The sequence below is a fragment of the Saccostrea echinata genome, unplaced genomic scaffold, assembly GCF_033153115.1.
Source record: "Saccostrea echinata isolate AGI-Se365-2 ecotype Australia unplaced genomic scaffold, CSIRO_AGI_Sech_v1 ptg000030l, whole genome shotgun sequence".
NCBI classification, from domain to species: Eukaryota; Metazoa; Mollusca; class Bivalvia; order Ostreida; family Ostreidae; genus Saccostrea; species Saccostrea echinata.
Window position 1 is genome coordinate 18549657 of NW_026889779.1, and position 27937 is coordinate 18577593.

The 27937-nt window shown below is 34.2% G+C and overlaps 3 protein-coding genes across 3 annotated transcripts; all 3 read right to left on the reverse strand.

The window, feature by feature from the left end:
• Positions 1-35: 35 nt before the first annotated feature.
• Positions 36-1696, reverse strand: LOC133196483 (protein enabled homolog). The gene is made up of 2 exons (XM_061332370.1): positions 1608-1696; positions 36-907 (listed from the first exon to the last, which is right to left on the reverse strand). Exons 1-2 carry the CDS (start codon positions 1651-1653, stop codon positions 234-236), a joined length of 720 nt encoding a protein of 239 aa, XP_061188354.1. The 5' UTR covers positions 1654-1696; the 3' UTR covers positions 36-233.
• A 9399-nt stretch (positions 1697-11095) lies between these two features.
• Positions 11096-14979, reverse strand: LOC133196484 (uncharacterized). Its single transcript, XM_061332371.1, has 2 exons — positions 14902-14979; positions 11096-13445 (listed from the first exon to the last, which is right to left on the reverse strand). The coding sequence occupies exons 1-2, from the start codon at positions 14942-14944 to the stop codon at positions 11239-11241; spliced, it is 2250 nt and encodes a 749-aa protein (XP_061188355.1). The 5' UTR covers positions 14945-14979; the 3' UTR covers positions 11096-11238.
• An 8313-nt stretch (positions 14980-23292) lies between these two features.
• Positions 23293-26685, reverse strand: LOC133196060 (peroxisome proliferator-activated receptor gamma coactivator-related protein 1-like). Its single transcript, XM_061332009.1, has 3 exons — positions 26672-26685; positions 26198-26259; positions 23293-25265 (listed from the first exon to the last, which is right to left on the reverse strand). The coding sequence occupies exons 1-3, from the start codon at positions 26683-26685 to the stop codon at positions 23293-23295; spliced, it is 2049 nt and encodes a 682-aa protein (XP_061187993.1).
• Positions 26686-27937: the final 1252 nt, after the last annotated feature.

The window sequence follows — 27937 nt, forward strand, 5'->3', positions numbered from 1 at the left end:
TAAAGAAACACAGTCATAGTTTTTATAACGTTTAATTTCTGCCCCATTAGGTTTATCGATAATACTTAAGTTTAAAGTATTGTACAAATCCGAGAACAACAACTATAAACATTTGCAGAATTGCTTCTATCTAAAGTATAATTAAATAATATTAAATGTTTTATTATAATTATCAACAATTTTTTCCACTGTGTACTTGAATAACAAAACATCATGTTCCCATCCCTCAATGTTTATCCAAAAAAGCCCTTCTCCCTTACTCTATTTATCAACTTCCGGTTTGATTCAATCCATCGCGGAATTAACCCCCTAGGCCTCTTCGACTTTTCTTTTTTCTCTGGTTTCTTTTCTGGTTTAACGTTTGGAGGTCCTCTATTTCTGGCAAGTCTGGCATCACGTGTACGCTGTAATTCCGAGACAGGTGGACGAGTATTTCTTCTCAGGGTTAGTCTTCTGTTTGGATTTCTGTTTCTGTTTGGACGTCTGATTCTGTTTGGCCGTCTGATTCTGTTTGGCCGTCTCTGTGTTGTTTTTGTCTTTACCGCTGGCTTTTTTATTTTCTTCTCTTCTGCTAATTTTTTTCCCAGTTCCTTTATTCGTTTCTCTTGCTCTAATTTTTCTTTTTCCAGTCTCTCAAGTTCTAGTCTTTGTTTCTCTTCTTCCGGCGTCTCTTCTATTCCCACGGGACCTGATTCCCCGTGATAATTTATGTGGATGTTTCCCTGAGATTTCTGTTCCCGGAGGCGTCTTTGGACTTCCTCCATCGTTAGCTGGACTTCACGTGGTACTCCATCAGGACCTACCTCTGTAAACCATTGCAAGTTTTGACAACAAGGGCTATATTCTGTACCAGCTAGCTGACAACAACGGTTATAGCCGACACCAGCCACTGGAACCCCATGGACCTCTATCAAATATAAATGCAGACAACTGGTGACCAGAAAAAGATTTCATTACATAACTTAAACAATATGCAAGACATGTCTATGAAATTAAAAAAAAAATTTATAAGGTGATTTTCGTATACAAAATATATTTCTTAAATTCGTTTTATTGATAACTATAAATTTAAATCAAGGAATGGAATGAATAAAATTTTTGAAGGTTTTATGCGAATAAATGTGCTTGCAAAGTTTTACGAATTTGATAGCATTTTAATGTTGAATATTATACACCTATGTACTTGCTACGGGGACAATTGCAAAATTATAACCAGGTATTGTTCTAATAGTCAGTACATAGGTGTTTTATTATACAGTAGCAGACTTTACCTTTGTCACGTCACAATCCGGACATAACCATAGCATCATTTGCAATGTATCGCATCATACGTGCATATAAATTTCTCATGCAACTAAACATTTGTACCAAGCGTCTGACATTATTTTTTAGGCAAATATTGAATTTTTATCAATTACTTCAAACACCACCTTTGAAATATGCCACAGGTAAACGTATATAAATATAAAAGATATAAATTTTACCTTTAGAAGATTTTATCTTTATATAATATTCTATGTTTAATGAATGCTTCTTAATAATACTAATAGTAATTAATATTATTAATATTAATAATAATTAATGCTTCTTTCTAGATTCTTACTTACGTAATAGGAAGTTTAAGAGAAGAATGAAGAGTGATAATCTAACCATTGTCCAGAACTGTCACTGTAATGGTGGTACTGTCTTATTTATTACTTTTAAATATCACATCCTCCCCCAGGACGGTTCGATCTTCTCATCCATCTTCATCACTTTATTGATCACCAAATGACGGGCTCTTTTGCCAGTGAACAACAGATATTTGTAATGCTGGATAATTACTGGCCGTTAACATTTAGTGACGTAATGTGGGCTCAGATGTAAGGCTTGTTCTCATTGGTTGAATATGTTTTACCTTCAGAAAAAATCCATTTTGATAAATAGAGAATGTCCTCTGTTTTAAAGTATTTTATATTTAATTTGAGAAAAGTAGTCAGTCATAAATTAATTACCTTGATAAAAATTTAGGATGTGAAGATTTCTCTTAAAATTCCTGTAGCATACTTGATGTATTTTTCTCTGGAGATACATCATAAAGTATATTTTTACCTGCTAATTATGTCAGGTATATGTATAACTATCTTGAGTTAAGGATTTTTTTTTTATTTTGACATATCTAAGACATGTTAACTTGCATACAAGCACACCACATGTAGTTGGAAGGATTGTACATATATTTTAAGAAAGTTTTGTTTGCTTCTTTGTTTGCTGTTTAACGTCCCTTCAGAATTCTTTATTCATATTGAGACAACACTAATTGCCGGTGGAGGGCTGCAAATTTAGACCTGTACTCGGAACTTACGGCTTTTGAGCAATGGGGAATCTTTTTGGTGCCAGCTGCACCTACTGCGACACGGGACCTCGATTTATACGGTCTTAATCAAAGGACTGATCTCCACGTCACTCTGTGGATTCGATCCCGGGACGTAAGGATTAGCTGTCTGGAGCAAATGCTCTAACCACGCGGTCGACTATTTTAAAGAAGAATACAAATGAATCGTTAAAATGGTGTCAAATTGTTACTAACTTTAGTTTATATTTTCAAATGTACAGTTTCAGTTACACCATTTTTATAAATAAATATGATTATCAAAGATAAATATCTACATTTTTTCCCGAATTTATAATATTAGAATATAGTATGAAATGTCATTCAGGAAAGTTGTTTTTTGTTTTATTTTGATCGTTAGATAAAGTTATAGTATGAGATAAATATTTAGTATTCTCTAGGATGAAATAAGTTATCTGTGCATGTATCAAATTTTATTATTTCATTTTTTAAATTTTTTTTTCAAATATGGAAATATTTCGAAAGATTAAATAAATTATGTCCGGATGCATGACTAAAATACAGGTTTAAAATTATACTTAAAATTTATGAAGAGTATTTTAAAAATATATATATATAAACATTAACAAGATCAAAGTTTGACTTCTTTTGACAGACATAGAGGAAACATACCCTTAGGTGTGCGCCAAGCTCTGGGATGTTAATTATGAAATATGAAAATAATAATCAATTCAAGCTCAAAAGTCAATTGAAACAATACAGATTGGGAGCAAAGCAAACACTGACCTCTAAAATCATCGTAGATGGGATCGGGGGCCATGGAGGAGTAAGTATTCCCTGTCAACCGGTCACACCCGCTGTGTTCTCCTTGTCATGAAAACAGAAAAATCGGTAGACAATTCAGCGTAAAAATAATGGCATAACAATTTGTATGAAAAATGTCAGTCAACATTCGATTTAACGATAGATTGTATTCACTGTTTATTAGATGTATTTGATCATTGTATCGACCATAGAATTTGTGAAACATTGAATCTACACAAGACTGTTGATATCCTTATGACAGTGCCTAAATCTTAACATCTAATTGCCACAATGATTTATACAGCACACGCCTCTGAATATTCGTAATATAAGAACTGTTTCATTTTTGCACGAATGGTCTTTTTTGCAATCACATTCATTATACATACATGTATTTTAATTTTTTTGTTTTGTTTTGTTTTTTGTTTTTTTTTTCTTTTTCGGGGGGGGGGGGGGGGTCATTTCTTGATTTGAGAATCCATTAAAGATTAACAATGTAATTCATCTTTTTATTTGCAACTCTATTCTTCCATTTTTGCATATTTATTTAGGCATTTCATTGAAACCGAAAAATTTGCTTGACATATATTCCCCTCATACAATGTAAGGCATTACAGAAAAGAATACAAATTCAAAATCGATCAAATGGAGATGATCTATTGAATAGAAAGAGTGTCATGAAAAATACCATGTAAATAATAGTATTGAAATAGGTTGAAGATAACAAACAGTAATCGATCTAAAAAAAAAAATACCTATACACAATGCAAACTTTGAAGAGGGCATAAAACACGGACCCCTGAAATTCCAGAGGTTGTATCAGGTGCCTAAATTCATAGATAGTTTTGAAAATAAGTTTACAATTCAAGAAGAGCAAACAATCAAAACCCCTCGGTCATCAGCATCAAAAGACATGTACACCAATGTAACACAAATAAAGCCAGGGGTGGATGGTAGTTCAAAATGGACAGAATGTGTTCTGTGTGTGAAATGTATCAATCTTATTCAATCTTATTTTATGTAAAGGTCATTATAGATGAAAACTCACTGGAGCATAAAAAATCATATATGGATTATTTATATACTGACCTGGTTACATTTATCCTTGAGCAAATGAGCGATCTGTCTTTTTCAACGATAAGTTCATAAATATTGCTGTTGGGGACGTCTTAGGTTAATTGCATTTCTGAACCTTTTTTAAGTTTCTTCAGTTTCAAGCTCATAATTCTCTCAAAATCATATCTGTGACGTGTATGTGTCTTGGCTATGATAAGTTAAATAGTCATAATCATTGGAACATCTTTATATCATATTTTGTTCAAGATATAAGTAAATGCAAAAGATCCCCCCCCCCCCTCCAGTCTACGACATTGGAGATATAAATGCTTTGAGAGATGTCCTTTGTAATACAAATAAGGAAAAATCATGAACCCCATATTCCGCAAAAAAGAGAAAATTACGCCTTTCTATCAGCTGAAAAAGTATTCTACCGTCATCGAAGACACAAATGACTCAAAATATACTTAAGGACGTTGAATTTTAAAAATATCTGAGTATGTCGTGCTCCATAGGAATTTAAGTATAATTGAAGCATCAGCAAAAGTTGGAATAAACGTCAAATAGATATAAATCATATCTATCAATTACATGTATAGGTGTTTGTAATCTTTGGTTTAAAATATATTTATTCATTACAAATGAAATGGATTGAACAGCAGGCATAATGCCTATAATCGTTCTTTTCATAGGTCAAGGTACATATAACTCATGACCCCCGGGGATAAGATGAGACCACAGTGGGGAATTTGTACCTTGGAATATATAAGACAAATCTTTAAAAATTTCCTTCTCATGAACCACTGGGCTAGAAATTATTAAACTTATGTGGAAGCCTTCTGATGAAAAGTAGATGCTAAATTGTTCAAACATGACCCCTGGAGTTGGGGCGGGGTCACAATACAGGGAATGAAAGTTTTACATAGGAATTTAAAAGAAAAATCTAACATTTTCTTCACAAGAATCACTGGACAAGAAAGATGAAACCTATGTAAAGACTTCCTGGGGCGGTATAGATTGTAAACTGTTCAAATGATGCCCGGAGGGGGAGGGGGTAGCGTTGGGCCACACTATATGGGATCAAAGTTTTGCATAGAACTATACAAGTTTTTTTTTTTATTTCTAAAGAAACACAATATAACCATTTGTTTGAAAAACATTCCCACGTTGTGTGATTTTCTTTAATTATTGACCCCGTGTTAGAGTTGGATAAAATTGGGGTAGAATTGTACATAATGCATATCTACAGGAAAGGAATGTCCTTCTCCGTAACTGCAAGGCCATGTTACTCATATTGATATTAAAGCATCCCCATGGTGTGTGGATTCAGAGACCCTTTAGAGTAAGGGTGGGGTCATAACATGGGGTCACAATTTCAAAGGAATAGAAAAGTCTTCTTAAAATTGTATGAAGAACTTCAAGGCTAAGGTAACTTAGGTGAACGTTGTGGCCGATGGGTCCCTTGTTTTTAATAGATCAGGTAAGAAAGCTCCTTCATTGCATGGTGGGGGTTAATATTGTCAATATTCGTGTTTAGGCAGAAGAAATTATAGAAATATTAGGTATCTTTTTTAATGTAGGCTGAAGCCTTTCGTTCATTGTTATAGCGCAATTTGTTTACATTGTTGCTAGAAGACAATAAATATTTGATACAAAATAAAAGTGAAATATATGGCGAGGAAAAACAGTGTATATCAAGCGCAATAATCTGTTAGAAAATTGAATTTAGTTCTCTTTTGTTATCTCTCTTAGAATTGAAAAAAAAAAATCATGAGAAGATATTGATCATACCATGAATTTTTGATACCCCGAAATAACAGTCTAAATTGCAACAACTAAATCCACCTGACATACTAGTATATAATCTTTGTTTAATTCTTTAAATTCTGCTAGTAAAAAAAATAAATTTTCATACAAAACCTTAAAAACAATTAAAGAAAAATTATAAATGTCACTCATCAACCTCCCTCAAAACACATGACTTTACAACCCTTTATAAACCATTCCACATGCATAAATAGAAGACCAGGCTTTTGACCTCATAGAAAACTGCATCTTCAATAAATATGGACCTCGAATTTTTCATATATTGTGATGGTTATCAACAAAATTACTTTGTTAAAAAGCATTCTGATTCTAAACAGAAGTGCTCTGAAGTTGATATTAAAAAAAATGCTTGGGATTCTCATTGACGCTACCTGTATGTAGTATTTATTTGGAGTACAGATCTTCTAACAACCAGCAGTTTGAATTTCCATGCGTCCTTCTTTTGCCCCTTTATTAGCTGAACTGTATTTGTATTCGTGTGAAACAGAATTTCTGCAAAAACTTCTACATGGAAAAAAAGTCTCTTGCTGTGGCCTTCAATTCGACATTTATATATAGTTACGTTTTATAAATTGATAATAATCTTTTTTTCACACGTTGATTTGATATATCCCACAGAACATAAGATAAAAGACACAAAAGAGTCTAACACATCTGCTTCCTACCTGGATGTTTTCCTAGAGAAAGATATTGATCGCAAACTGACAACTCTAATTTCGATGGCTTCAACTTTTCTATCGTCAACTTCCCTAATACAGCCGTATACCCTAACAAAAAAAAATACTATAGTTATCTATAGCAACTATATAGTTAACTAGAGGAAACACGGACCTCATATGGAATATGATGAGTGTCTTCATTATTCAAAGAAAGGTTTGGGTAATAAGCTCAGAGAAGTACAATGTACAGATAAGGAAAATCTTAGAACCAAAGCAAAAACTAAATTAAAAAAAATCCTAATCTGTCTGTCATAAAAAAAAGCATGTCGGAAGTAGATTCATTTCACAAAATACCCTTAAGTATCTCGAATTTTGGACGCACTTGACTCTATCGCGCTACTCTCTATTTACAGCTCAATATTGTGATTTACTTGTAGCTTGAATGTCGGTTTGTCAAAAATTGAAACCTCAACAAAAAGAAGAATGTAGATTTCATGGGCATTAATCATATCTATATATTAAATATGCGTATGCCGTTGTTAACATTACTATATAAAATAAGTATATATCCATCATTTCATTAGATCATAAATAAAATATCTGCCATTGTATTGTAGATGTGAATATCGTCCGTATTTTATTTTTAGGACTGAAAACTTGCAGGAAACATTTGTTTTCCTCAGGATGCAGCCTGTAGCTATTACTCCATGAAAGAAAGATAAACAAGAGTAATCATGCAAGCTCAAAAGTCAATTGAAACAATTCAAATCTGGAGCAGAGCAAACAAACATGACCCCTAAAAGCATCATAGGTGGGATTAGGTGCCATGGAGGAGAAAGCATACCCTGCCGACCGGTCACAACCACCATGTGCTCATTGTCATTATCGGGCAAAAAGAAAATATCTGTAGATAATGAACTAACAGTTAGTATGAAAAACCGTCGATATGATAGATTGTATTTGTTAACAAGGTCATTGTATCGACCATACAACTTGCAAAATGATGACTTTAAACGAGACTGTTGAAATCCTTCTTTCATTAACTTTAATATTTGTCAGTTTCTTTTAAAACATCATCCAAAGAAATTAAATACATTTATTAGATTTCGACATTGAATGAAATCATGCGAGTTTGTTTATAATTTGAGAAGATATCCCCAGGAGAGTTAGTAAGTCTAAAGAATGGGTGTACTTCAATGCAATTTTTTAGCTTAAAATATATAACTTTTTTGATAAAAAAAAAATTATCGTGAATATTTTTAATAGCCTTCAGTGAAAGTCTAAAAAGCATGCGCAATCAAACAGGATCAACCCATCATCTTGAATTTTTATATAATGTCCTAAAAAAGAAATGAGCAAAGATTATAAATACAATCGTTCCATTTCCTTTTGATATGGTTTTTGTATATCTGAACTTTAATTTCATAAGATTCAAGCGCATCGGTCTTTCCTAATTTTATCTGTGGCATCTATTGTCTAATCAGTTCGTTATGTATATATTATTTTGGGATACGTAATGAAATAGGTGAAGATAACCATAAATTCGACTTGCTACACTACTCCTTAATTCTGTATCCCTAGCTTAGTAATAATGTGTGCCGCTCTAATCTTAATTTTATATTTTTCAAGGCATAAAAAATGTACATAGATGGATTTTTCTCAATGTTTAAAGTTCAATACAATTTATATCTGTGAATAGTAAGGAAAAAACATTAGGGAAAATATAAGTTCAGATAAATACGCTAAGTAATTGAAATAAGAAAAGCTTAATTCCAAAAAGCAAACTCCTTTCAATCTAACAATAAAAAAGTGCACTTTGGACATGGAAAAGCTAATCATTAAATGTGGAAGGACATGCAGGAATTTAAGTATCTGAATTTATCGTGCTTCCTTCGTTTTACAAAACAGTAATGTCATGCAGCTTAAAATTTGTCACGTGAAATTGAAACATCATGCAGCAATAAGTGAAATATAGGTTACATACGTAGCCGTTAATCATATTTATGTATATGTGTTTTTTATTATGTCAGGATAAATATCCATCATTTTTAATAGGTGGTTAAGAAATGTCCGTTGTTTTATCGTTGATATAAAAAGCAGTCAATATTTATGTATGGGCTGAATATTTAGAAAAAGAATATTCTGATTACTGAATTTAGCTGTCCAGTAAATTTAGGCCGTTTTCTATATATCACAACATTAGATTTTAACGTTAAGGTGAAACATCACGCGTAGTATTTTATCTTTTTCTTATTTATTTATTTATTTTTGATACAGGCAGATTGATTTGTTGCTGGAAAAGTTTTTTTCCCAATTCATTTCTCCATTGTTACCTTTCATTGCATTGAAAACATTTGCATTTGAAATAAAAAAAAAAAATAAAGATAGTTCTAAATTGAAATTTTTACTCAGTTCGCTTATTTCACAGCTCAGTATTGTTAAACAACTGGAATTTCGGCGTGTTAAATTGAAACCTCAGCAAAATGTGGAATGTGGGCTACATAGATATAATATATGTGAGTGATAGCATCATGATGTAAAGTTGATATCCATCATTTTAATAGATTATGTAAGAAAGCGCGTTTATTCTATCGTCGAGGTAAATTTTGCCAATTTGACATTAGTATGGGCTAAAAAAATATATCCATTTTTTTTTATCTTTCAAACTTTAGGTGTTACTTCGTCTTCCTTCTTTAAGCGCTGTTCTCTGCATCATCACCCGCGGAAATTAAATATTGAATTTCCGCATGTAGATCTGGCAAGGTTCCTATGTCTTGCTAGGATTTGTGAAACAGAGATCCCGAAGTGCATTTATCTGTTTTAAGAACTGATTTACTCCATTACGTGTTATTTTCCTTTGTAGCATTGAGAACATTAACGTGTTATTTTCCTTTTTAGCATTGAGAACATTAACGTGTTATTTTCCTTTGTAGCATTGAGAACATTAACGTGTTATTTTCCTTTTTAGCATTGAGAACATTAACGTGTTATTTTCCTTTGTAGCATTGAGAACATTAACGTGTTATTTTCCTTTTTAGCATTGAGAGCATTAACGTGTTATAATCAAGAGGAAAGGAAAAGTTTATTACGATTTTTTAAATATCCTTAAGGACCTATGGTACAAACTTTTTTCTCTCAAACAATCATGAAAATTAATAACAACTAAATCATGTTTATATACACTGTAAGTTAAAGGAATAATTTTAGCCGCACTGTTTCACTGTTTCACAATCTCTTACAAAGTGATAAAAAAATTTATAGATTTTTTCAGAATGACGGCAAAAAGGTTAAAATTTTTAACATCATAGAAAGTTTACAATTTCTAAATATTTTATAAATTTTATATTTGTATCAATTACAATCAATGTAAATGTAAGAGATAAATAATCGTTTTAGTAGGTCAAGTAAAAAAAAAAAAGACACTTAATCGTCTATTTGAAATGCTGTCAATGGGCTGAAAATTTGAAGGGTACATTTTTTTTCCTTTATAATAATGTCGCCCTTAACTGTTACGTGGTCAATTGCAATTAAGCGCCGTTTTCCTTTCCCGAGGAAATTAAATATTAGATTCCAGCCGCATGAGATCCCAAGGCGCATTTATACGTTTGTATAGAATGCATCTAATCCATTGGGTTCTTTCATAAGTTGTCTTTCTTGGCACATACGTTAAAATATCCATCGCCCTGGCCCAATCACACAACCTTCACAAAAAAACAAAAACAGATTGATCCAATGGTAGAACCTTAATCAGAACGATTCGATTTCATTAAGATATTTACAAAGATGTTTTAATTCGTATAATGATTTAAGTGTTTCATCATTTCATTTTGGGTAATTATTAATATCCCGGAGTAAAATTACTCTTTAATGTTCCTTTTTGCAAAAAAACAAATATTGTACTCAATACGTTTCATTAAATTATGCCTTCATTTATCAAGAATTTCAATGAAGGAAGTAAGAGTTTATCAAATTCAAGAACACTAAAGATTTGTTAAAACGATCACATTTAATCAACGCCTGGGCGGTTCAGAATTCTGTGGTATTCATACAATTGCCAGTATAATCATACTGTACATAGGATCCTATTGATGAGTGGAAATATGTATGGAAAATGACAAAGTAATCGATCAAAGTCGTCATCGATCAATTGATTAATTTACATCACAAGTTTGTAGTCTAATTATCCTGCCATTTAAAACTGATTGATTGATCAGTTCAAACTTAGATACGTGAATAGGATGTAAGATTGTACATGGAAACCTTTCATTGTCTTTTAATTCAATTAAAGAACAAAGAACTCTGTTATCGAAACACACACCTTTGATTTCAATTGAGACCGCTTATTTAAAGTCACCTATTTCTGTTATTTATTACTATTCTTGCTGTTCCTTCTGTCTGAGATGAGTGAAAGACGATCTTCTTAAAAACATTTATTCTTAGAATAAATATGTACAAATTTTTAAATATAATCATATAAAAAATACACACGCCATAAAAATGCTATAACTAGCCATTTACACCCACACACATTCAATTTGATTGTTCTTGGTAGAAGAAATCCTACAGAAGAAAACGAGGACGGAAGTGTCGAAAACGGCGGGAACGACTCTCCCTAGGTCTTGAAAAAGATATATGCCTGTCACTGAAAAATCTGCCTCGTTCTAGCACAGGCGGTCGGCGTTGTCGTATTGTCCTACCACTTTGACGTATTCCTGACCTTCTATCCGAATTACCAGGAAAAGGGACTCTTCTGCGATTATTGGAAGGTCTCCTGATCAAGTTTGAATCACGTGATCTTTGTCTGCTGATAGAGCTCAGTATACTGTTGACGTTCCTGTCTTGGGGCCTATTTCCTCTTATCCCTCTGTCTGTGGACCTGTTTCCAATACTGTCGCGGGGTCTGTTTCGCACATTTTCCTGTCTGCCACCGCGGATTATTTCTCCACGGTTGTCATTTAATCTATTATTCTCATTGAATCCGTTTCTTTCAGGAGACCGACGGTTTGGCGGTTCAAATCTGTCTCTATTAGGAGATCCATTACTTGGGGTTTCAAAGATCAAGTTGGGCAGACTTGACCTTAGGTCTCGGTTTTCCCCTGAAATACTTCCTCTTTCAAAATTTAAACGATTTGTATTGATAAAACCTGGCTGCCGTATCGGTTGACCAAATCCTGGCAGCACTTGGTTCTGTAAAAGGTTAGGGGCAATCTGACCCGGTAAAACTCCACCTCTTGGAGGAACGCCTACAGTTGGAAGTCCCAAAAACTGATTTCCAATATTGGGTGAAAATCCAAAAGATGGTGCCCCAAATGGTATTCCTCCACCTCCTACGTTTTGAAGTGCGCTAAGAGGGTCAATCTGAGGACGAGCGGCTGTCACAAACTGTTCTGATTCGGGTCCACCTGAGCCACGGGATTGAAGAGATGGAGATGCACCAGCCCCCACGATACCACTGGTGGGACCTGAGGAGAGATTTTCTGATTGCGGTAGCTCAAAAGCGTTTGCTAAAGAAGAATCGAGAGGTGGAGTAGATTCGAATCCTGTTGTTCCAGGAAGTCGTCCAGAGTTAAAATTTGGTTGAAATCTGACTGAAGAAGTAGAACTTCCACGTCCAGGATTTATAATGGCTGCCTGCTCATTTACATCCGGGACTATGGCATTTTCTGTCCCGGATGTTTGTCTGTTGCTTTTCAACGGTACAGACAGCCTGTCGATTTCTTTATTTACTTCGGAAAGTGCGCGCCGGAGCTCAGCAGCTGATAAGTCTTCTAGCTTAGTACTTGGGGAATTTGGTGGCCGTTGTCTTGATGTGTCGGATGAGGTAAACCTACTTCTGAGATCCCGAAGTTGGGCGATATTTGGTTGTATACTTTGACCAAAGGGGATTTGTCCTGTACCACGGGTTTCAGGAAGTGAAAATAAGTTTGTATTTTCACGGTTGAGTTCCTGAAGCTGAGTGGCGACGGGTGGCACGTTACGAGCGAAAGCGGCATTGCTGAATCGTGAAAAGTCGGTGTCCTGTGTTTGTGTGGAGGGTAAGGTCTCCATGGTTTGTGATAATATCTGCTGTTGGTTTACCGTTTGTGTTGTAAAGGGGTCACGTGGGGGTTTGGTTATTTCCTTTTTGGGTGTTACTGGAGAAGGATCAAAAGATAAATCGTTTAAATTAGGAAGTGAAAGTTCTGGAACATTCTGCTGAATATTACTTTCGGATGTTTCAGTCGCAGATTTTGAAGAGATAGATTGCCGACCGCCACTGTTGGACGCAGCTCCACTTGATTTCGAAGGAAATGATGGGATACTAGCAATATTTCCTCCAGCAGATCCAAACAAGTCAGATGAACCGAAAGCAGGACTTGCATCTTTTGCAATGCCTTCAATTGTATTTACACCGGAAGTACCAGTCTCACCTCCAAATGAATTCAAAAGAGCGTCTATGTTACTAAAATCTCCGTTACCTCCGGTAACAAGTCCCTGAAGACCGGGATTTGCTGCAAGATTTTGCTGTAGCTCTTTAGTGATGTCATTAATGGCAGCCTCTAAATCTAGAGCACCTGTGCCTGTTCCGGGGATGGCACGCTCCAAATCTACATGATCTAAGACGCCTGTTCCTGCTTGTCTAGGAATATCTGCTACGGCGGATCCTAAATTTCCTGGTGTTGATTTTCCCGAGGTCCCTTGTCTACCAGGGGCGAAACCGTTAATTTCTGCCAGCAAGGAATCTAAATCAAGCCCCCCCGTGGGGTCTGAGGTCTGTGCTGATACATCTGTATTTGAAAAAAAAAATACATTTTAAGTTTTTTACTTAAAAGAACAAATCCTGAAAGATGAAAAGCAAACTAGATATGAAAGGATTAAATTGGGGTATAATTTATGTAGTCTGTGAGTTTTGGGGTTGTAGAGGAAATCGATATCAACGGAAATAATGATTATGTCTATTTCGGGTCATTAATCATCACTTTTAAAACTCTTTTGAAGAAAAGTGTATTTTTCACATAAATGTAAGTTTTCTTTCTCTCTATGTTTATTGAAACTAAGGTTTTAGAAAATAAGTGATTAGCTGTTTCAATATCTGTTTATGATAGCTAGAAAAGAGCAAATTCCTACATGTTTTCATTAAATATACGGAAAAGTATTTTATAAAAATATATGAAAAAAGGGGAAAATCTAGCTGGAAAGATTTTCAGAAGTCAATGCAAATGATAATGATAGATGCAGAAAATTTTAAAATTGTGATGAAAGGAAACTTACATAACTTGTGGTACTAAAACAAGAAAAAAAAACATAACATAAAAACCCACTTTCTTGCTTCCATTTCATAAAAAAAATCATGAGATTTTCGGGAGTCCTCCTTCTAAGTAGGAGGGGATTCAGGTCTAAAAGCTCATTCGAAGTCTTTGACTTCAAATTAGCCTACACTTGAAGAGAAAGGAATATATCCCACTGTCATTGTGATTAAAATAGAAAAGAAACAATACACATCCATCGGCTTAATTAATCCCTAAATTGACGATAAAACTATCATTTCGATAGTTTAAGGTGCTGTCTTTAGATTATTCTAATTACTATAATACATATAGTATGGAGGTTTTAAAATGAATTTGCAGTGCGTAAAAACTGCCTTTTTCCCAGAAGTCAAGAAATGATTTGCATGGTCAATTCAATTTTTAAGAAATTATAATGAAAAATTGCATCGAATATCGTATATATATCACAGTCATGCTCACTGAATGGAGGTTTCTTCGTAAAAATGATATAATTAGACAAAATCTGTCACGGGAGGGGGGAAGGGGCATTGGATTGGCTTCTTTTTTTTTTTACCTATTTTCTATTAACTACAAATTCTTGTTACAAATTTCTAAACTAAATAAATAACAATTTTGTTTAAAAGAAAAAAGAAACCATAAAAAAACCCCGTTATAAACAGATGTTTTATTTACACTCACATTCTAAAAAAAATATTTCACTACAATTTCTTCATTTAATTTCTAAATAAAAATTTTCAGAGTTTTGTTAGTATCCACAACATTGCATTTCTCTTGAATATAGACTTGTATCGGGAGTCTATTAAATATCAGAATATATGTACCTTATCCCCACCTCTCCACCCCAATACATTGACTTAGGTTTCACAGAAATGTTGATGTTCGCTAACATCGCTAACATTTCACAGAAATAAATGTATGGTCTTCGAAACAAAAATAAGCAATGCTGAGGACTTACACTGTACACAAAGAAAGGTAATAATCCACCACTTTCCCATCATTCCGACAAATCACACACTTCTGATCTACGTTCAATCAAAACTCTATATTTATGCCAGTCAAAATCGTCCCCGTTATGTCATAAATTAAATAATAATTAGATACAACACTCTTGTTTTTGATTTCGATGATTTACTGCCGATTGATTTGCATACTCCATTCTAGTTGGCAATATAATGGATTGTCGAGTTTCAGAAGGGGCGTATAATGGGCGTTAGTATCATACAAATGGTGTATTTTTTTGGTCTTTGAGAGAACATTTTGTACGCTAAGTTACAATTAAGAATTGTTTTATCTCGGTGAATAATGATCCGATTTTAAAGATCGATTGCACACCTTTGCAATATACCATTTTCTTTTCTGGGCAGACACCATTCACGGGCGATATGATAAATTACGTAAAATTTTAACATTAGAGTTATAGCTAGAATTTTAATTATGATACAGCTTACAGTGGGCTAGCGGACATATGGAGGGTGTTTCTTTGAATTCTTATATCTGAAAGCAATTAATTTATATCCTGGAAGACGATATAATTAACTCCTATTTAGCTCTATTTCTAGGTTGTAGGTTTGAGGTTTTGGTCTATCTTAACCAGGAAGGAAATCAATAGTATCACAAAATAACAAGATCTTACAGACAAAAATATAGGCATATACGTCGGACAGCAACATCAGATACATGTGACAGCAACATTTGACAGCAACACCAAAGGAATATCAACATCAGACTGCAGCATCAGTCATTAACATAAAATGTGGAGATAATGAATAAAAAAAATTCCAAGGAACTTTTGGAAAATTTGAAATCACAAAATTTTACCAAAATCAATAACATCAAAACGTTCAACTTTTCAACACTCTATACAACCATTCCCGACAATAAATTAAAGTCCAGGATTTTTGACATCATTGACAGCTGCTTTTTCAATAAAATGGAACTCGTAAATTTACTTACATTGTCACTGGTCATTTGCAAAGTTACTTTGTTAAAAAACGATCTGATTGTACACACAAGTACTCTGAAGCTGACATTAAAAAGATGATCGAGTTTCTGATTGACAATATCTATGTGGTTTTGGGAGACCAGGGGCCCGTTTTACAAAAGAACTTACGACTAAGACCAAAATTTAATTCTGCTAATAACTTTCTAATTTACATTAAATAGAAAATGGTTTTAATCTTTTTAACAAGTATGTAGAAAGATACTTTTACGCTAGCAATTGTAAACAGAATCATTAATTCTGCAAAATTTTACAATCAACTGAAGTTTTTGTTCTTAGTCGTAAGTTCTTTTGTAAAACGGGCCCCTGGTCTTCCAACAATCTGTTGTAGTTCCCATGGGTACCAATGGCACCCTGTTGTTAGCATTTTTGTATTCATATGAATAGAATTTATTCAAAATCTTATACATGAGAAAAAACAAATTTTTTGCTGTGGCCTTCAAGTCGATATTTAGATATATCGACGACGTATTATCAATTAGCAATAGTTATTTCCATTCATATGTCGACACGATATATCCCGGTGAGCTTGAAATAAAAGATACCACACAGGCTGACACATCTGTTTCATATTTGGATTTTTTACTAGAAAAAGACGTTAATGGTAATCTAACAACCAAGCTTTATAATAATCCTACAGAGTCTGACACATCTGTTTCATATTTGGATATTATACTAGAAAAAGATGTTAATGGTAATCTAACAACAAAGCTTTATGATGCACGTGATTACTTTAACTTTTCAATCGTCAACTTCCCTTAATTATGAAGTAATATACCCTAATCACCTGTATAAGGGGTGTATATGAGGAGTGATCAAAGAGTTCGCGTACTATATCTATATCTACAAAATCACAATTCAGATCAGAATGAAATTTGGCACACATATAGTCATACACATGTTCTATAAATATGATATGTAATGTAATGTTTTGCACCATGTATGTGACGTCACAATGTGAAAATGACGTCAATATGTAGGTGACTGATGACAAAAAATGATTTACTCAGTCGTACTCCAGCAACGAACGGCTGTTAAGTTTCACGTGTATCTTGGAAATTCCTTTGCAGTATCATATGATAATTTGTGCAAAGTTTATGAAGGCAAAAGACTTGCCACAAGTCCAATCATTATTGGATTTATTTTTTTAGTGAAGGAAGGAAGATGGTTTAAAATGATGTTTATTCTATGCCCAGTGAGAGCAAGCTGGGAAAGAGATGTGTCCATAGTTGAGCAGTTTGTCATGAAAGATCACCAAGTTAAAGTTAGAAAAATGGTTGAATATCTTAACAATATTATAATTATGAAATCCCTAAAATATCATTTACTTTAGACTTTAAACATATAAGATATGATAAAAAGAAGGCGCCCATACTTTATCCACATTGGATAAACGACGCTCCAAAGACAGAGGGCTCGAGTTGTGATGGTCACCATGCTAAATCTGGGAAAGGATATCCTTATCCATTCATCCTATTTCCTAGATTTCGCCATTTCCGACAAATGGACTGTTCTTGTTAAAAAAATAACTTGCATGGTAAGAAATATAAGACTCTGCAAAATCTTTTAGCTCCTTGAACAGAACGCTACGGAGCATGTCACGTGACCACCTGTATCACGTGATTCGCGCATGGGCAGAACAGTGGCAGATGTGCATTTAAATCGGAGAGGACTACGTTAAAAAATAATGAACACTGAAACCTAATGTCATTTCTTTTATGGAAGTAAATCAATTAGTTCGGGAACTTTTTGATCACTCCTCGTATCTCTCAGTTGATCCAATAGGCAAGAGCATGCTCTACTTATGAACAATTTCTAAAACGAGGTAAGCTATTGACAAAGAAGTTGATGAAACAAGAATATCAACAGTCTCGTTTAATGTCATCATTTCGTAAGTTCTATGGTCGATACAATGACCTTGTCAGCAAATACAATCTATCATTAAGTCAAATGCTGCCTGACGTTATTCATACTAATTGTTGGGCCATTATTTTCACATCGAATTGTCGACAGATTTTTCTGTTATTTCCCGATCATGACATGGAGCACACGGCGGGTGTGACGGGTCGGCAGGGGATGAAAGACGTCATTTAGCATTCGGCTTAACGAATTTGCAAATAAGGTCATTGTATCGTCCACAGAATTGCAAAATGTTGAATTTAAACTGGATTGTTGATATCATTGTATCATCAACTTATTGTCAGTAGCCTGCCTTGTTTGTTTTAAAAACCAATCGTTGTAGAACATATCGAATCAACTTGAAGACATAAACTCCACATACATGTGGGAATGGTATATTGCTATATAGAAAAATAAGAGAAGTTGACGATAGCAAAGTTGAAGTCATCACGTTTATCATAAAGTTTAGTTGTTAGTTTGCCAACAATGTCATTTTCTAGTAAAATACCTGAATTTAAAACAGGTGTTTCAGACTCTGTGGTGTCTTTTATTTCAAGTTCAATGGAATATATCGAATCAAAGGAATGAAAACAAATATTGATATATAGATATATCTAAACAACGAATTGAAGGTCATAACAAGAGACCTCTTCTTTTCGTGTAGAAGTTTTTGGATTAGTTTTGCTTCAAAAGAATGCAAAGACAGATCTGCTAATAGCGCAGCACAATTAGTTCTCATGGGAATTCCAACAGATTGTTGGAAAACCTGGTCTCTTAAGATTACAACACCAGTCAGTAATAACAGGCCTCAACATCAGATAACAACAAAAGACAAAAACATCAGTCAATATCGGACTTCCATGTCAGAGAGCAACATCAAGCAGCAACATCAGCCATTAATATCAATCAGAAATAACAAACATCAACATCAGATAGCAACATAGGACGACAAAATCAATCATTAACATTACACAGCAATGTCGGACATCAATATCAACATCAGACAGCAACATCAGCCATTAACATGAATCAGAAATAACAGACCTCAATATCAGACAGGAACTTAGGACGACAACATCAATCATTAACATTAGTCAGCAACATCAAACCAACATCATCCAGACAGCAACGTCAGAATGCAACAACAGACCAAAAAATAGACACACACGAACATCAAACAGCAACATACATCAATATCAAAAAGCAACATCAGACAGCAACATCAGACAGTAACATCACTCAGCAACATTAAAAGAGCAGCACTAGAAGTCAGAAAACAATAACACACAGGGACAACACCATTCATTTACACACCCAACAATTTAAATAGAGAACGCCAACTATAACATTCACTTTTCTTCAAATGAAAATAATATTTTCTTGTAAAGTAACCCCTTTTCTATAGACGTAACTCAAGGAATGAATGACTTTTCGTCTGTTTCAAATATACTTTGAAAACACTAATTAACCCAGTTGAACTGTCATTCATGTTACATAATTCGGTTTTCATTCTCAGCAAGATTGAAAAAAAAAAAAGACAACAGTCTTTGCCTCTTGTAATCACTTAACACAGATATTTTCATCAAAATTAAATGGAATAGAAAAGGGGGGACACAAATTAGCATCAACAGATCACACCAAATATCACAGGGAAATCCCCTTGCACTGCCATTTGCAATCATAACCAACAGGTAAAACTTATACATTACCAAAAAACAAAAAAACAAATTTATTTTACGCAAGCGGCGAAGGTTTTTTTTTTTTTAATAATTAATTCACATGTAACACTAAGAAGCGAACGGAAGTAACGAGCCGTGCCTTCATATTGTTTTTCTGCGTAATCATTTGGGTTTGTGGTCGGGCATGTCACATTTTATTAAAGTCATTACAGATCTCATTTTTATCAATCAATTTGCTCAAATAATTAATCTATTATGAGTGATTATTCCTACATGCCAAAAATCTGGGCAAGTGTATAGTAATCACGTCACACCAAAGCAAAATATAGGCCGGTGCATTTACACTCTGTGGGGAGAAAGAATGGGCGGGGTTCTTTTTGATTGTTTTCTTCAGGATAATTTAAGGATATTGGTCAACCTGCTTTCTTATTTTTTCAATTAATTTGTTTCTTTTTATTTTTTTTTCCGGTCTGAATGGCGTGTAATTTATATATCAATAGTTCCTGTAATTAAGAGACTTGTTTGCACTTTAAGATACCAGATTAAAATTCTCTGAAACAAGCGCTGTAAATCTGTACCATCTTCCATTGTTAAAAATATACACAATTAATAAAGGGAGCTGATTAATCAAGACTTTTTCTCATAGTTGTTTTAAAAAATAATAGAAAGAAGGTTTGCAATGACCTGCACTTATAAGCTTAATGCATAATTTTCTGAGGTTTTGATTTTTCAGGATGAGTATAAATACAAATTTTAGAACATATAAACATTTTTCTACACCCATCAAGTAAATTAAAGATTTAGAACATGACATATATGTAAATGTTTGTTGTGTGAAGATTAAAAATTCTTTTCTTTCGACCAAACAATTATCAGATGTTTGGTTTTTGGGATGTAACACCCATGACTGAGATGGAGTGAATCCTAAAGATACCCGTGATTAGATTCACAAATAAATATCAGGACCAAGAGAGCCCAGGTCAAGGGACACATTTTGCACTCTAAAAACGACCTGAAATGACTCAATATCCATAGTTGCACGTGTGGTCTGGGTATCATCATTTGTGATCAACTTCACATAGAATTTTCTGTCCTTAATCCCTGTCTACGCTTACAGAGGTGGCATTTTAGTTCTGGTTTATCTGTCAAAGTTAAAGAGACAGGGTTGGATATTTTGTTAAGTTTTTACTGGGTTCCTACTTACAAGTGTTCTGCTACATGTAATTACTCTATCCACTATTAATACGCGGGAATATCTCCATTAGGTCATGGGATTCCGAGTGGTATTGCTAAGTGTAACTGCAAGAGCTTTTGAAATCTTTTTTTTTTTTTTATCTTTTCATCGACTTTTTTTTCAGTTTTTTTTTTTACTACTGTCATTTTGGTCTACTAACTTTAATATATACATGTATATAAAGAATGCTGTGTTTATCAGCGAGATGCTTTTTTATTTACACTTATTTCCTTTTTACTCTCTGTAATACTTTGAAACATTGAAACCAAAATATGTATACGTCTGTTAAAATGACATTTTCTCAAGGAATATGTATTTTAATGAATGGAGTGGCTATGGAAAATTTACAGTGATCAAATGAAATGATCAACTACAATTTATGTCTCTGCTGAAACTAAATGTTGAATTTTCAGCTGCCGGTGACACGAAAATTGTGTCCGGTCAACAGGGGATGCTTACTCCTCCATGGCACCTGATCCTACCTCTGATGTTTTTAGATGTTTGTGTTTGCTCTGCGCCTAATTTGTATTGTTTCAGTGGACTTTTGAGCTTGATTACTGTTTATGTCCATATTTCACTACATCCTAAATTTAGCTCAATAACTGCTAGTACTAACACACTGTAAAACGTTAAAATATGAAAACAATTCTATCGAATATTCATCAAAGGAAAATTTTTGCAATCTATAGACATTATTCGCACACCTGTTTAATTTCTTTTTTTTTTCTTTGTATGTATCAAAATTATTCGAAAACTTAAATAACTTACCTAAATAAAAGCATCTTGCTGTAACCTTCAGTTCATCATTCAGATATACATGTATCGACGATGTTTAATCAATTAAAAATATTCGTTTTAATTTTTATTTTACTAGAGAAAGACATTGATGGCAATCTAACAACTAAATCCTAATAACTATTGTCAACTTCCCTTACATCTATAACAATATACAACTATCATTTCCATATGGTGTCTATGTCTCTCAGTTGATTCGATGGGTAACCTACCTATCATCTTTGTGCCCGGTGTCACACAAAATCCCAAGAGCCTGTTCTGCGTACGATCAACTTCAAAACTAAGACAGGCTACTTGATGTTGATGTGTTAAATAAGTTACTAAAGTATGAGCAATTCCGTTTAAATTCAACACTTCTTATCCTTTGGTCGATACATTGACCTTGTTTGCAAAAACAAAAAAACAAAAAACAAAAAAAAACAAACAAACAAACAAAAAAACAGCCTGCCATCAAACTGAATGCTGACTGACGTTTTTCAATTAAATTGTTACACCATTATTTTTAAAATGAATTATCTATGGATTTTCTATTTAGCCGATCGTGACAAGGAGGACAGGGTCGACAGGGGATGCTGTATTCCTCCTTGGCACCTGATCCCACCTCTCATGTTTTCAGGGGCCCATAATTGCTCTGCTCTCACTTTGAACTTTTGAGTAGGTTTACTGTTCTTTATCTTCAATATCATATCACTATATCATATTATCATATCAAACTATTTGTGAAACGATAATTTTATGTCCGTATCCGTCAGTAAACCGCGGAAATCGTTTGTTCAGTAATAAAAACAACAGGGCTCTTTAGTACATGTGTCATATCATTTATTGCTTGAAAGGACACAGCATAAATATAGACGTACATTTACGTATACAGAGGAAATTTATTTATAGCACAACTATATCACATTTTTTTGCCAGCATAAAATGGATTTCGTAGAAGAAAAAATATACCAACATGTTCATGACAGTTATATATATATATATATATATATATATATATATATATATATATATATATATATATATATATATATATATATATATATATATATATATATATATATATATATACATTGCAAAAATCAAATGAAACAGGTAAATACATAAGAATGATAACACGTACTTTTACATTTGCATTTAATTAAATTCTAAATGGGAAATATTTATACACAGGTGAATGAGAATGATAATAAGATTGAAGTTGATCACTGCCGATCTCATACAACTAGACAAAATCTCATTAATGCCCCTTTGATCGACTCCCGTGCGATGAAATAAAATTTCAGAATGATGAACAAATTATGAAATTGTTCACTATGTAAATGAGATCTTTTTTTAATATGATTTAAAGAGAATTAATATTCTCTTTAAACGTTATTTCTTTTGCTTAAAAGTAGCCTATTCTATATTTGGTACATTTTCGCTGCAATTTTAATTACGTCGCTTTCATTGGTAGGAGAATTCTGTAAAGTTCGAGCTACGAAAAAACTAAACTATTTAAAAATTCGACAGAAATTAATTAACTTATAATATTGCTTAAAAATACTTAACCCAAATTTTGCGAGTAAGGTATGAAATCAGAAGCATAATCAAAGCTGTATACAATATTTATGGAAAAAAAATTTCATTTTTATAAAATCTGTATCTCGATCGTTCTTTTTTTAATGCGTTAAATTCTCTAGTCATTCACACATGATGTAATCACATTACAAATTGCTAACCTAAAGTTTAACAAACTGAGTTTTATTTTCCAAAGAACAGACTGCCTAAAGCAAATCCAATACCTAGGTTCTTCAACAAGTTATTGTTCTTTTTTGGAGGGGGTGGTGGGGGTCGGCGTGGAGGGGGTGGGGGAGGAGGTGGCTGGGGACGTTTTGTGGTTGGTGGGACTTTAATAACTGGCGCGGGTGTAGCGGGCAAAATAAACGTGTCCGGAACTTTCGGTTTCACCGGCAGGACGTCCTTTGGATTTACTGGCGGATTAATGACACCTGGGTACGTAGATTCAATATCTTTAGGAACAACAAGCACGGGAGATGGCGTGGCAGAGGGAATGTATCCCGGAAGTGTTGGAATGACGTCATCCACTGGGAAAAAGTCACCTGGTTGTAAAGGTTTCTTACCGCCCGTAACAGGCGGTATTTTTTTCTCACCCGGCACCTTAATGACTGGGGACGGAGTGGCAGCTGGTATGTATCCTGGAACCTCGGGTTCGGGTATGACGTCACCGACAGGAATGGCGTCACCAGGCTGTGGTCCTTGAGGACCTAGAGGGTTACCCGGTAAGATAGGTTCGGGCTCGGGTACAGGATTTCCAGAATTAACTCCAGGATCGTTCGGAAATACTAAGTTTGGAGAAGGTGTAGCAGATGGTATATAATCAGGTACAACGGGTATAACGGGAATGACGTCACCAGGCTTCAGTCCGTTTTCGTTTACAGGCACCAGTTCACTTGGATGAACCTCATTCATGTGTTGTCTCAACAGTTCTCGCAGTCGTTGGTTCTGCTTCCTCAACCTTCTCATTCTCTTTCGCTCCCTCAACCACGCGGCGCGGTTCTCAGCTGGATTCCAATCTTTCTGGCTTTTGTCAGCGTTGAAGTCGATGGCGGGAAAAACAGCTGTCTCTCCTGTCACAGGGTCAAGTACAGATATAATGTCATGTGTGTCGTTACCGTGCAGTGTTGCGGGAAAGTCGTGAAAAGTTCCATCAGTGTGAAGATGACCCCGCCTGCGGTCCACAACGTCTCCTGGAGACACGCCAGTAACAGGCCTGGCATTAGAAAATTCCGGAAGTCCAGTTATTGGGTTTATTCTGTGGATACCATCCTCTGGATGAATGATTGGTCTATCGTTGATCTGACGCCCAGGACTTATCGCGTCTGATGGAAGAACTTCCAACCCGACTAATTCTGACCCGTCTATAGGGCGAATGTCAATAGGGTTTGTAGGTCGATCTTCCAGGTTTACGTTGACGGGATCAACCGGATTTATAAAATCCGTCGGTCGATTATCTATTGGATTAACGGCTTCATTTACTTGCTTTACGTCGCTTGGGCTTATTGGTCCACTTATTTCTTCCTGTACGACAACATTGTTTGGAACTTTATCTTTTACACTTCCAATATCCTTCTGTTGTTTTTCATTTGTATTTTTTATATTTTTGGGAACTTGAACATTATCATTGATTTTTTCTGTTTGGGTTTTTATTTCCTTTGTTGTGACGTCAGATGGCGGAATTGGAGACTCTTTCTTAACTGATTTTCTAGTATTGAATGCTCCTTCCAGTAAACTTTTACCAAAATTCAATATTTGTGATAAGCCATTCGAAGAGTCCCCGGGAGAATTCAAACTCTGGACTTGACTCAGAATTTGTTGTGGTGAAAGTCCAGGTCCTGTCTGGGAGGTACTGTTTAACAGAAGCGAGGCTATAGTGTCGATTCCGGAAGCTTGATTTGGTGCGGGGTTAATTACACTAACGCTATTTCGTCGCGCCATCTGCCGGGCGTTTTGGTCAAAGAAAGGTGGACGCGGCTGTCGCCATGGCTGTCCCCAGCTGTCGGGCTGCCTGGAGGGTGGGTTCCTAGAGGAGAACCTCCGTGCAGTGAGGGGCTGCATTCTGTTAGATTCTGGGGAAGGAAACTGTCGACGAAATGACTGAGGTCCCCAAGGGTCTTGGAATCCTCCGGGAAAGGGTGCAAACTGTCCCGACACACCTAAAATACAGAAAAATAGAGAATATTATAAACGATTGAAACATATCTAAAACACAAAGGGTAAAAAACTATATTTCTCCATAGCGTAAAAAGCTATTTTTCTCCATAGCGTAAAAATACAAGATTTAAAAAGGAATTCAAAGTCATCAGCTCACAAAAACACAATTTCTGAAGAATAAAATCTTTTCTCCTCTATTTAATATTGATTTATTTATTCATTTATTATTTACTTATTCATTTATTTGAACTTTTATTGCATTATACTTTGTACATGTTAATTTTCATACATCCGTTTTATCAACATGATCCAGTGGTGTTAAATTTTTAAAAACATGTTTTTATATTCCCGTGAAATAAGAATAAGGTTATAGATATGGAACTCGTCAATATTTTCCCCTCTGCATTACGTCAATATTTGTTAGAAATGTATAGAACATTATAGAATAATGTAAACAGAGAAAGATACGCAGCTGAGTTTGGTGCGATATATACACTATGAATAAACAAATCGGATGGGATAAAACATACAATACTATAAACATTTTAAACGACTGGGTAACTAAAATTTACATATATTGTGCAAGAACAATTCTGAATTTTTTGCATTATCAAAACAAAAAAAAAATTTCATTGTTATAAAATTAAAGAAGTGTCCTTAAGGAGGCTGGGGGGTCAACAAATTAACCATCAGATGTAACTTACCTGGTAATTTTTTAGATATGATATCTTAAGCTGTCAACTATCATTTGTCAAACAAAAATGTCATACATTTTAGTTTTAAAATTTGATCATTTTTGTATATTTTTATATGGAGCTCTTCTTCTAAAGGAGATCAATATAGTCTGAAAATGGCCACAACCACCAAGCCCTCTTAATAACTCTATTCTGTATATTAAAAAAAGATTAGCACTTCTGTGAACGTATATTATTACCGTTAAGCATCATCTCAAGAATTACTAGAGACGCCATTACTGTTCGGAGAGCCATCTGTCCGCTGAAACAGAAAATCATAAGGACATTTTATATCAAATTGTATTTTACAAAGAATTCTAAGTACTTTCTGTATCGGTAAAATAAAAATTAGCCAAAGGAATAAATTCAAACACGAAAACGAGAAAAAAATATAAAGGTATATGTCCCGAAAAAAAAAAAGATTTTGAAAAATGACCTTACGATGTTTGCAACACTTTTTTTTAGTAGAATACAAGAATTGGTCAATGATGAGAAGTCACTAATTTGAGAATAAACGGATCGAAAAAAATTTCTTCATTGATGCTTAAATTTATTGTTTAGAGTTATTTTATTGATTAACTTTTATATTTTAAAAAAATCATTGCAAAAATAGACGCATTTAATAAATATTGTAGTAGAATTATATTTGAAATGCATATAACGAACTGGCTTACCATGCTTTGATCATAGTTTATCCTTCAGTGAATGATACACAAATATCCTCGAAACATTAAATCCCAAATCTACGAAAAGTCGTCCATCGTCTGCCAATATATGACCGAAGGACTCATGCGCGACATGACAGACGACATTTACGACTTGGTGGTGGTGACGTCACAATTTAACGCACGCTGCAGACCACTGACAGTACAAAGTGTACTGGACAAATAGACAAACGTATTTGATTGGTCAACATGGGTCAATGATTAGTATTACTGTACAATAGATCGACTTACTTGCTTTAAAATACATCGGACAAATATTTCTTTTTACATATAAACTGAACTGAATTCTGAAGCCATGACGGATATTCCCTTTGTTTGTGCGACTTTGGTCAATTCATTATGTTTTGTGTTTATTTGTCCTCATTTAAGTTCATGGTCGACGCCATTTTCGAAACTTTGGCGCCATAAAAAAAAAGTGCTAACCTTTTGAACTCATCAACATATTTTAGTAATTCATTTCACTCTGAGCAAATACTGTTGTAGGTTAAAGAATTTCTAATTTTTTTTTTCTTTTCTTATTTTGGATGGAAACATTTGGAAACATTGAGTCCAGATCATCTACTTCCGGTTCCTTATTCTATACCTTTGTCAACGGAGAGAGAGAACAACGCTATTCTGAAATTAAATACCCTTTGCATACTGTGCTACATACATTTTTAATACCTACTTTACCAGGAGACGATAACGTCCTATAAAATATAAAACTTCTTTTCTGCAGAGCTGCAAGTGACAGTCTTTTCTATTCAATGGTACCAATATGGGTATCTTTTAACTGTTTTTTTTTAAGATTAACCAAATTCGTTTTCGATGTTGACTTTGGTAGTTTGTTCTTGTATTTCCGACCAAATTACAACAATGAGTATAAGAATATCAGCGTAGCTTTGCACATGTCGTTGAATGCAGACATGAATTTTACAAAAACATTGCAGCCCAATGTTTCTCGAAGACAATTAGATCTCTGTTTCTTTTGTAAAACAAAACTAAGTTAATCTTCACGTTGAATTTTTTAAGATTAAAAAAATGCGATTCATTCGAGAATCATTTGCACGTGTTTATAGGCGCTAGTCTGCCTGCATGCCACTTTTTGTTAAAAATAATCTTGAAGACTATTAACGCCATGAAAATTACTCTAGCTCCTGCTGGATGTTCAAATATCAATTTCAATAAAGTAAAATTCAATATTAATTCTTATATTTTGAAGTTTTTGCGTCGTTG